At 47.7% G+C, this 11724-nt stretch overlaps 1 protein-coding gene across 3 annotated transcripts in view; it reads left to right on the top strand.

Moving 5' to 3' along the window:
- The window catches only part of MBD5 (methyl-CpG binding domain protein 5), a 125984-nt gene extending 114316 nt beyond the window's left edge, over window positions 1-11668 (top strand). For all 3 annotated transcript variants that reach the window (XM_059852508.1, XM_059852509.1, XM_059852507.1), the window contains 3 exons: window positions 3569-3642; window positions 6872-6947; window positions 9288-11668. In XM_059852508.1, the coding sequence (XP_059708491.1) occupies window positions 3569-3642; window positions 6872-6947; window positions 9288-9359 (222 nt within the window). In that variant the 3' untranslated portion in view covers window positions 9360-11668. The remainder of the gene's footprint in view (window positions 1-3568; window positions 3643-6871; window positions 6948-9287) is intronic.
- The last annotated feature ends 56 nt before the right edge of the window (window positions 11669-11724 follow it).

Genomic DNA, 11724 nt, shown 5'->3' with positions numbered 1-11724 from the left:
CCCCAGCCTGTGGCTCCCAGAATGTGCTGTAGGTTCTGTGCATTGGGTGGGAATTGTGGGGTGTTAAATCCAGCACCCATTTTATTGGATACTGAGCACAAAGCCAGGGGAGCAGATCCTTGGAATGCTCACAGCAAGGTGGGGACCTTGCTCAAGTTCTCCATGAGGAATTCCCACATCATGGATCACCTCTGGCATCACATCACCTTGAATTAATCATTTTAAATTTAAATATGGAAGAAATGTGTTTAATTCCTACATCATGAGGTGTGGGGTGAGCATCCATTCCAAAGGGGAGGAGCTGAGGGTGGAAGGTGGGATACACTGGGGAAAACCCACACCAGACCAGAAGGAATCACCTGGAAAAGCACCAAGAAACACCCTTGGAAACCAAATGTTCTTCAGGAATTCTGCACCAGCCCATGGTGGGAGTGACCTGCAGCACTTGGGAAAATTCCTTTTTCTCTGGAGCTTCCAGGAAACATCTGTAAAGTCTTTGTAAAACCAAATGTGACCCCAATGTTACATTAATTTGCTGTTGGGATTGTACATTCTCTGCTCTTTAGATTGTTTATTACTTGATTTTTGTATCCATTTAAAAGATTTTGGGCATTCAGTATTTAATGGGATACTGGATCTGTTTGGAGGATCCAGCCAGGAAAAGCAGGAAGTTTGCACTTTCTTTCCTTGGTTTTTGGCTACTGGAAATTAGAGGAGCCCAAGGAAAAGCAGCAGAAATTTCTGGGAAGAAAAGGAGCAAGCCTGAGTCTAATCCCAGACCAGAGGAGTTGTATCTCATTAAGCAATTAATTTGATAATTACCCATCTTGGTTATTACTCATCACCCAAACGGGACCAGAGCAATCAAAGGTTTTGTGGGAGCTTTTCATGGGGAATTTTACCAGGGCAAATCCTGCTCAGTGTGACTTTCCAGGGGTTAAACTGGGCTGGCCGAACTGGGCTGGTTGAACTGGGCTGGCCGAACTGGGCTGGCCAAACTGGGCTGGTTGAACTGGGCTGGCCAAACTGGGCTGGTTGAACTGGGCTGGTTGAACTGGGCTGGTCAAACTGGGCTGGCTGAATTGGGCTGGTTGAACTGGGCTGGCCGAACTGGGCTGGCCGAACTGGGCTGGTTAAACTGGGCTGGTTGAACTGGGCTGGTTGAACTGGGCTGGTTGAACTGGGCTGGTTGAACTGGGCTGGCCGAACTGGGCTGGTTAAACTGGGCTGGCTGAACTGGGCTGGTCAAACTGGGCTGGCTGAACTGGGCTGGTTAAACTGGGCTGGTTGAACTGGGCTGGCCAAACTGGGCTAGCTGAACTGGGCTGGCCAAACTGCGCTGGCTGAACTGGGCTGGTTAAACTGGGCTGGTTGAACTGGGCTGGCCGAACTGGGCTGGCTAAACTGGGCTGGCCAAACTGGGCTGGCCAAACTGGGCTGGCTGAACTGGGCTGGCTGAACTGGGCTGGCTGAACTGGGCTTTTCTGGTGCTGCAGGTAGAACACTGAAGATTCCTCCTACCTGTGTGTGATATCTGCTGTTGATACTGATGATTATTAATTGTAATTTCTGTTGGAGTTGCTTTCCATACCCTGTTTTGTAGCAATTTGATACTTCTTCCCAAAAACCCCAAGTGTTTTTTAATGTATAACCATCACAAAATGCCAATAATGAAGATTTTTTTGTTACTTTAAGAGGTCCTTTGTTTCCCAAACATGATGTTCATTCTTGATAACATTATTTACATGGAACTTTGCAATTTCTCTCCTGGCAGCCCTTGGCAGTTTGTTCCTTATGTGTTTGTTCCACATTTCTGTCATGGACAGGGATAATTCCTTTTCTCTCCTTAGAAAAGCTCCCCAGGTTCTCAATTTCTTCTGGATTTGTGTTCTTCCAAAATCCAGTGAGGGGAGGGGTTATTGGGAATATTTGCATTAAAAGTGAGCAGGTTTTAAGGGAAAAATGCTACAATTTGTGGCATAATTGAATTTATTTCATGAAAGTTGAAATCTCAGCTCCCCAAGTGCAGCTTTCCCCATTAATGACTCCTGGAAGTGCCTGGATCAGCACATTCCCAATTTCTTTAGCACAGGTGTGACTTCAAGACATTGAAATCTGGTCTGAATGTGTAATTTTGGGCCTTATTTCAAGAGATTTTGGCAACTGCTCACTCATTACCTCCACCTTGTTGTGTCCACACGTCAGATCTGTGGTGAATAGAAATTCTTTAGGGATTGGAAGCTGAATTTGGAGGGGATCTGCATTCCCACTTCATTTCCAGGTTGTGTACAGGCACACACTCGATACATTTGTATTTGTGTAAAATGTCAAGTAAGATGAGCAAAGAAACAGGAGCTGAACCATTTCTTTTCCTTAGGTTGATGTGTTCTAAATACCTGATTTTGTTGTTTTTACCAGCAGGAATGACTGAGCCAGATCAAAATAATAGAGAGATGTGGCTTCATGTTTTGAGATGCAAATGATGAAATTACAGAGATGTTTTAATTAATTTTCTGCTTGTATTGTTTACACTGGGACTTACTGGTGCCCACACAGTGGTTGAAATTGCTTAAATTTAAAATATTCAAGATTTAAATTCCCAGTTCTCTTGAGCACGTGCCCAAATTCATCCCTGATCCCTAAAGAAAAATACAAAATAACTAAAATAACCGATTTTAAGACAAACAAATAAAGCTCTGGTGAAGATTCCTGGATTGAGAAGGCAAAGAAGGATTTCCTTCTGGAATGGGAGTGGGTTTGGCCGTGCCATGAGTTGAGCAGAGAGCTGGAATTCCTCACCCAGGAGCTGGCAGTGATGGGAACACTTTGGTGTCGAAATGGGATCATCATTCCCAGGCACTCAGAACTCCAGGTGTAAAATCCAAGTGCAGAGTGGGAGACTCCACCAGCACTGCCAAGAAAAGTCTTTAAAGGATTCTTCTCCTCACTTTTGTTGCCATAAATGTCCTGAATTTGGGGTTCTATTGCTGCTGTGAGAAATTCCAGTGAGGGAGGGGTGGGGAGCTCCAGGTGTTGTGGCTGCTCTGGGTAACGAGGTCTGGTGTCCATCCCTTCCCCAGGGGAGGGGGATTTGCTGGTCTTGGTACTGAGGTTTGGTGTCCATCCCTCCCCAGGGGAGGGGGATTTGCTGCTCTTGGTACTGAGGTTTGGTGTCCATCCCTTCCCCAGGGGAGGGGGATTTGCTGCTCTGGGTAAGGAGGTTTGGTGTCCATCCCTCCCCAGGGGAGGGGGATTTGCTGCTCTGGGTGAGGAGGTTTGGTGTCCATCCCTCCCCAGGGGAGGGGGATTTGCTGCTCTGGGTAACGAGGTTTGGTGTCCATCCCTCCCCAGGGGAGGGGGATTTGCTGCTCTTGGTACTGAGGTTTGGTGTCCATCCCTCCCCAGGGGAGGGGGATTTGCTGCTCTGGGTAACAAGGTTTGGTGTCCATCCCTTCCCCAGGGGAGGGGGATTTGCTGCTCTGGGTAACGAGGTTTGGTGTCCATCCCTTCCCCAGGGGAGGGGGATTTGCTGCTCTGGGTAACGAGGTTTGGTGTCCATCCCTTCCAGGTGGAGCCAGAGAAGCTGAAGACACTAACAGAGGGGCTGGAGGCGTTCAGCCGTGCCAGGAAAAGGAACAGGAAGTGAGTCCATCCCTCCTCCCCACCTGAGCCCAGTCCTTCCCTTCCTCTGGGCCCTCCTGGGGCAGCTCAGCCCAGCTCAGGGGTTCCCTCCTTGGCATTCCTCCTGTTGGTGCTGGAGTCTGAGGCCTTCCCAGTGCACCTCTGTGAAATATCCCTGTGGGAGCTTCTGGGGGCATTCCTGAGCTCCAGCAGCAGAAAAGTCATCCCATCAAAACTCTCCTGCCCAAACCACACTTTCTAACCAGACCTGACCTCCTTCCTTCTCCCAGGGTCATTCTGAGAAATCCCCTTTATTCCACTGCTCAGAAGGGCTGCAGGATTTCAGGCTGAGCTCTGGCTCACACCTGGGTCAGCTGCTGGGGTTTGTCCAACTTTCACCTTTTAGTGACAAATACCAGCACAGAAAAGCTGTAAACAGCAAATGTTGGGACATGAAGCATCAGGATGGGCAAAAAGAGGAAAATTATTGAATTTTGGGGGGGAAAAAACCCCCCTCTTGACATCTTTAAAAGGATGACAGAGTAGGAGCTGTGCTGTGATTGGGTTTGTTCTATGATGGTGCTTGTTTACTGTCTCAGGGAAAATACATTCTTAAACCTGTGAGAATTAAACTCAGCTCTGAATGACCACAGGCTGAAAGGGAATAAATAATTCCCTCTCTTCCCCTCCTTTTAAGGGGTGAGCTTTGCTTTCATTTCTGTGTCCCACGGGGCCAAAGAGAAGGAATTTTTATACCAGTGAGACAGTGGTGGTGGCTGTTTTTTCCAACATCATCCCCAAAATACCTTCCTGGATATTAAGGGAACTCAGAAGGGCTTCTGGCAACTTCCCAGTTATTTTTTCATGTCCCTGAAGTGAAATCAGTGACTCAAGGACAGCAGGAGCAGATTTAAAGTGGTTAAAGCTGACATGAGCTGCTGCCTTACAGCCCCTACTGAGGTTTTTCTCCATATTTCAACTTACTTCCTGGTTTGAGTCCTGTGGTGGACATTTCCTGGTTTCCCCATTCCTGCTGTAGATTTATCTGGCAAAGTTCATGGGTTTCTTTCTGGTTTGTGATGTACTACTGGATTTTTATCCATTCTTTTTAACATTTGGTGTTGAATACAATTGCTGCAGGTAGAGTGCTCCTCACACAGGCCCAGGGTTGGTCCAGCAGAGCAGGATTGGTCTGCAAGCCCTTGAAATGACGTTCACATTCCACAACAACTCATGGAATTGATGATTCCATGAACTCTTTGTGTCTCAGTTCCATCTCAGCCCTTCCTTTCCTGCTGGAGCCACGTCCCTGCTTTGCTCCCCAGGCCATTATTGACCCCAGGCTGGCAATAATGAGCTTTGGCTCCATGATTTAGAAGGCTGAACAATTGTTTTATTCAGCTACACTGTACACTATACTAATACTAACCTATTCTAAAGAAAATCTTGTGACCCTTTCTAGAGAGTCAGGACCCAGCTTTAATTGGTCAGTCAGTCTGAACAACCAGCCCCAGAGTCCAATTAACAAATCCCTGTTGGTAAACAATCTCTCTGACATTCCCCATGTGCCAAACAACAGGAACAGCAGATAGAGATAAGAATTGTTTTCTCTCTCAGCTTTCTCAGTGTTTCCCCAGGAAAAATCCTGGGAGAGGGAATTCTGTCTGTCTCTGTTCAAGGAGTGTGTGAGCCCTGCAGGCCATGGCACAGCTTCCTCAGCTCTCCAGCTGTGCTCTGTTGTATTTGTGGGGTGCCCCACGGCAGGAAGGAATGATGGATCTGAGTCCATGCTCTCAGAAGGCCAATTTATTCTTTTAAGATACTAGATTATATTAAAGAATACTAAACTAAAGAATACAGAAGGGATACTTAGAGAAGGCTAAAAGTTAATAATGAAACTGGTGACTCTCTTCAACACAGCTTGGCCCTGACTGGCCAAAGAGACAGAACAATTCCCATGGAACCAATGGAACAATCACCTGTGGATAAACAATCTCCAAACACATTCCACACAGGAGCAGCAATCAGAGAATTATTGTTTTCCTTTTTCTCTGAGGCTTCTCAGCTTCCCAGGAGAAAACCCTGGGCAAAGGGATTTTTCCAGAGAGTGTGACAGTGACAGTGCCCTGCTGGAGCCTCCCTGGTGCAGCTCTGCCCTCCAGGCTCTGGGTGATCCCTGCTGTGCTGAGCCTGAGGTTCCCAGTCCTGCTGCACACAGAGCGTCTCCAGGGGCCACCCCTGTCCAGCTCCTTCTCCTGGCCTTTGCTGCTCCTCTGGCAGTTCCCATCTTTCTCTCCAGTCAGGAATGTGCCACCTCCCATCCCCACCTGTCCTGCTTGGCTGTGCCAGGCTGAAGTCCCCTCTCTGCTGTCCCTCCTGCTGGACACGTGCCACGGGCAGGGTGGGACTGAGCTGCAGCAAGGGGAGAGCTGGTGAAGCTTCCAGTGCCTTCCCAACCTCCAGGGTTGATTTCAGTTGGATATGGGGCAGGAATCCTCCCCTGGGAGGGTGGGCAGGCCCTGGCACCTGTGAGAAGCACCTGGAAGTGTCCCAGGCCAGGTTGGAGCACCCTGGGACAGTGGGAGGTGTCCCTGCCCATGGCAGGGGGTGGATGGGATGGGCTCTGAGATCTCTTCCAACCAACCCATTCCAGGATTCTGTGAATTAAAGGAAAAGGTTTTTATAGGAAGTGTCTCTCTGAGGGACAGGCCTGGTGTCCCAGCAGGGGACAAGGTGCTTCCTTACCTGCCTGTGCCATCACCTTCCCTGGTGACAGCCATGGCTCTGCTCCTCCTCCATCTCATCTCCACAGCAGGCCCTGTCACCATGTCCAGGTGGGAAAAGTCCTTCAGGAGCAAAGGGACTCCCCAGGATGGTCCCTGTGACATGAAATGTGCCTGGAGCTGCCCCGTGACCTGGGGCACTCTGGGGTTGGAAGAAGGAAACCTGCACCCCACCTCTCCCTCAGCCTGTGGGGTGCTGCCATTCCAGGCTGCAGCTGGGGATATTTGAGATAATTAATGCAGTTTATGGACACTTGGAAGGATATTTAGCTTTTATTCTGTAATCCCAGCACAAGCCTTTCCTTCCCATAATACTGTTCCAGGTCTGACCTTGCTCCTTGTGCTCCCAGCATGGGAGGCTCCAGGCTCAGAACATCCCCAGTGAATTTGTGTGTTTGTTATTCACTTTTCTCAGGTTTTCCTTCTGTCCTTAAGAGTTACTGATGCCTTTCATCTTTTCTCCCCAGAAGTGGAAAGCTAAATAACCATTTAGAAGCTGCTATACACGAGGCCATGAGTGAGCTAGACAAAATGTCTGGGAATGTAAGTTGCTTTTCCTTGGGAATATTCTCCTTTTCCACCTTTCTGCATGTGTGTCCATGGAGGGAGGCTTGCTGTGGGTGGCTTTCTAACAAATCCTGGCTTTATTTTCTGGAATAATGAGGAATTTTCAATATTTCCCCTGCATTAAAAGCTGTTTGCAAAGGTCTGATGGCTCTGAAAAATGGGGAAAGTTGTAGGATTTTAGGTGCATTGCAATTTTATTGCTTTTGACAAAAGAGATTGACACATCCAGCCTGATTATACTTGGATGAGTTCCAGTCCTGCTCCTGTTCCAGGGGGTTCCTCTGGCTCCTGACACAAAATCAGGCTCATTTCTTTCTCAGCTGGAGTAGCAGGGTAGGGAAACCACGTTGAAAGCATCTTTCTTTAGAGTGCAAAACTCTTGGAATTCAGTTTTCCCCATGAGAAATAAAAGATATTGTCATGAAAGGTAAGTTTAAAAAAAAAAGAATATTTCTAATATCACAGCCAAGAGTGGTTTTTCCACACTTATTACACTGTTATGGTGTAACTGCAGCACCTTTCCAATAACAAGTTTGGTTTATAAAACAGCCTCATTTTTATTTCTAAAACGTGGCTGTAATTTCATTGCAGCCCACCTAAAAATAAAAACCAAATCTGTCACAGCACATTTAACCTCCCACACCTTCTATTTGGTCATTAATTATTCAAATCATTCATTATAAAATGTTTGAACAAAGGGAAAAAAAGGTTTTTTGCTGATACTCAGAGCTCAGGATGAAGATGGGCAGGTTTGGAAGTTACAGTAACACTTTTGGAGCTTCTGGAGTTCAAAAAAGGAAATCTATTTATTTATATATCTGAAGAACTGAAGGCTTAGAGCTGATTTCAGACCCAACAAGAAATATTTAAGAAGTTATTGAGTAGCTTTTAAGTAAGAACCCAACCAAACCTTCTGTTAAAACTGAATTTAACAACCTGAGATTTGAGCTTTGATTGAAAACAACGTTGTGTTTCCCTCCTTTGGAAGGACAAGGAGAGCAGGAGGTGATTGTTGATCTGTACCAAATAAATTTGGGATGGGTGTTTGGGCTGGCCCATCCTGCTGCCACCTTTCCCCACCCATAAATCCAGGAATATCAAAAGCTGCCTGCTCTGGGCATTGGGAGCAGCAGGAAGTGCTCAGGGGAAGTTCTTGGTTGGATTTGCTGCTCTGGTTCTTGTGGCACCAGACTGGACCTGCAGTGCCTGATTGATCCTTTCCTTCTGTGGGCCCAGAATTTGGGGCCAGGGCTGCTTTCCTTAGGGATTCTCATTCCTAGAGGCACTCCCAGGGACTCAGCAGCTCTTTTTAGTCACTTGCAGCTCTTGCAGCTCCTGCTGCTCAGCCCCAGCCATGCTGGAAGGGGAAACATGGGCAGCAGCACCCTGAGCTCCAGCAGGGAATTGTGGCAGGAGCAGAGGGGGCAGGAATGAGAGGCTGGAGAGCTCAGGAGGGAGCCCAGGCAGTGCTGAGGGTTGGTTCCTGTGCTGGGAGCTGCAGCTGCTGCCGACAGATGGTGGTGGAATTCCACACCAGCTCAGCCTTCCTCCTCCTCCTCCCTCTCCTCCTCAGGCTGGTTCTCCCTGAGCAGCCAGCAATGCCAAACTTTGGCTCTCAAATCCATCCAGCACTAGCTGGGAATTCAGTGTTTCCTTTTAAACACACAGAGTTTCCTGGACATCCCTCATTCCTTAATAACAGCCCCGAGCTGGACTTCTCCAATTTCCCATTACCAGCACTTTCTCACCATCTTCTCCCCACCTTTTATCACTCTGCTCACTAGAATGTCTGCAGGTTTGTCACTGAATGTGCCATTATTGCACTTTGGGATCAGTCCCCAGTTAGGGGGTTCAGTCCCTGATTTGGGGGTTCCAGTCCCTGATTTGGGGGTTCAGTCCCTGATTTGGGGTTCCAGCCCCTGATTTGGGGTTCCAGTCCCTGATTTGGGGGTTCAGTCCCTGATTTGGGGTTCCAGTCCCTGATTTGGGGGTTCCAGCCCCTGATTTGGGGGTTCAGTCCCTGATTTGGGGTTCCAGTCCCTGATTTGGGGTTCCAGTCCCTGATTTGGGGATTCAGTCCCTGGTTTGGGGGTTGTTTCCCAGCCACTGCAGCTGCTGCCTGTCTCCAAGGTTTGGGATGCACAGGTTATAGAATCAGCCTTTCCCTCCCAGTTTCTCAGAGCTGTTGAAGTCCCTTAGTTCAGTGTAGCTGTGAAATGCCCAGAGCTGGTCCCTGACAGCCCCTCGAGCCCTCCTGCAGCCCCTGGATGCCTCTGACCAGTTCCTTTGCTAACTTGTGAATATACTTATTTTTAGGTCCACCAAATCCCGCAGGGAGACAGACAAGTGAAGCCTCCAAAACTCAAGAGGAGGAAGATCTCTAGATAACATTGAATGTCTTTGTTACTGGTCCAGTCCTTATCACAGTGAACGTGCACATGAGTCTATCTGTAGGTGTTGATCCAGACGTGGCTCTGTCAGTATTTCTGTGGAGACAGCTCGCTGCCGTGGCAGGGCTCCACGAGGAGCAGTGGTACCAGATTTGGGGTGATCAGGAGGGATAGAGGTTGCTGGATAAGCCAATCAGAAATCGTGAAAGGTTGCAGTAACAATGTCAGATGATTACTGAAATTTTTTTTCTATAATACTAAAAATTGTGATTATAAGAAATAGTCCAAATGTTTCTGAGAAATTTTCATTGTGTATATAGATAATACAGAATTTCATGGTGATATCTGAACTGTAAATATTGTACAATATTGTCATGTACAAGCGTACCTAATGCACACTTTATCTTTTATTGTACAAAAAATAGTGTACAAAATTCTTTGGTTTCTATTGAGTACACATACAAGAGACTACCAGTGTAAAGTGATAAATAAAAATACAGCCTAAATGCTTTTATATGATAATGTAAAAGATGCTGTTTTTGTATTTAACAGCAGAGAGAAGGCATGATTATGTAATACCTTAATTATGACATCCACTTCACGCCACTGAGTGTTCATTGCTCTGTCTGTTTGGAATGAACCTTGCCTGGAAGTGCTGTACTCCAGTTCAGGCCTTTAGGAGAGCTCAGCCTCGCAGATTCCCAACGGGATGTGGGATCACAGCTCCGAGTAACAATTCCAAGGCTGCAACCCCTCGGTTGCCTTTTGATTTACTTAGCTTTGAACGTAGAACGCTGTAGATTGGATTAAAAAGGACAAAAACAAAAAAAGAGTAGAGGGACTATTTTAGTCAAGCATTTCTGTAGGAGAAGTTTCATAGCCACCTGAGGAACTAAAGAGTCGACCCCCCTAACGTTGAGCCCCTCCAAGCACCCCCTAGATGAATTAGCTTTGATTCCCTGCCGTCATTAACGCGGTGTTTCCTCGGAAGGGGGCCGAGGCCCTGCTTCCAGGAGAGATCAGGATTGATCACCGCTGATCACCTTTGCTTTGGCAGTAGGGTGAAAGGGCAACGCTCCGCAGCGTCCGGGAAAAGCAATCCCAGGATCCATCTCGCAGTATTAAACCAGAAAAAAAGTTAAGGGTGGCTTACAAAACTATTAGCAGCAGTAATTTTTATCAGTATTATGTAACATATCAGATTTATTTTATTTAAAAAGAATTATTTATACCATTAACAGATTCTTATATATATTAATGTGGCTGAAATGCGCAGGTTAAATCTATTAACCAAATTATTTATGTTATATTAAGTGAGAAATGTGAAACATATGTAGAAAAAAAAATTAATACACTACAGATTTAAAAGTCTAAAGCTATGAGCCATTATAAAATTAACGAACGGAAGTGTAGCACAACATTCTTTCCATTCGATTTCATTTTTCTTTTTCACACGGCCGGTGGCGATGGTGCCGGGAGCCGCGGCACCCTCTGGCCGGGGCTTCCCGAGAGAACTCCCAGCCCCGGGGGAGCTTCTCCCCCCGCCTGGGGCCGGGAGCACCGCTTACCTCAGATTTCCTTCTCCCCGAGCCCCGCCTGGGGCTCTCTGGCTAAGGACTGGCAGTGATCAGCCCCCCGGGCAGCGCAGCATCCCAGCATGGCAGGATCCCAGGATCCCGAGGATCCCGCGGGTCGTGGCTCCCTCTGCTCTCGCCCGAGTCCCGCCGCTGGGTGCCGCAGGGCAGCGTTGGCCAGCGGGGCTCGGGCCCGGGCTCGCAGCTACCTCGGGGCTCCCGGGCTGGCTGCTGTCCCGGGGTCCCTTCCGCGGGCAGGTTCATTTGGCTCTCCTCCCTCCGCACCGAGCTCCCGCTTTCCCGTGGCGCGTGGCCGTGTCCTGGTGGCCCTTGGCTCTCCCCATCCCCATCCGTGCGTGGCCGAGCGCCGGAGCCCCTCTCCCTCGGGATTCCCTTTGCCTCCTCCCTCTGCTTCGTGTCCCAGAGCCGAGTTTGTGTCTCCTTCGGCCCTTAGGTCTGTGCTCCCTCCCCGCGTTTTACTTTACATCCCTAAGATTATGTAAAGTATTCTCGTGCACTTGATTTCCTCGGTTAATAATGGCATTGATGTGGGTGCTAGGAGTAGTTTGTTTCAGTCCATACCGATTTTTTTTTTCTCTCTTTTAGAGTTTTTATGGTTTCATGTAAGCAGTTAATGTAAATATTGTGAGCATTACAGGTCATGCAGTGTTGTAACATTTTAAGAAATGTTGCACCGACTTTACGATTAAAAAACTGGTCACTCATACTTGAATTTTGCCCATAGAGCCATTTCTTTCTCTTTGCATTAAAGCATAATCTACTTTTTTG

Source organism: Haemorhous mexicanus, chromosome 8 (assembly GCF_027477595.1).
Source record: "Haemorhous mexicanus isolate bHaeMex1 chromosome 8, bHaeMex1.pri, whole genome shotgun sequence".
Lineage (NCBI taxonomy): Eukaryota > Metazoa > Chordata > Aves > Passeriformes > Fringillidae > Haemorhous > Haemorhous mexicanus.
This window is presented reverse-complemented; position numbering and strand designations above follow the sequence as displayed.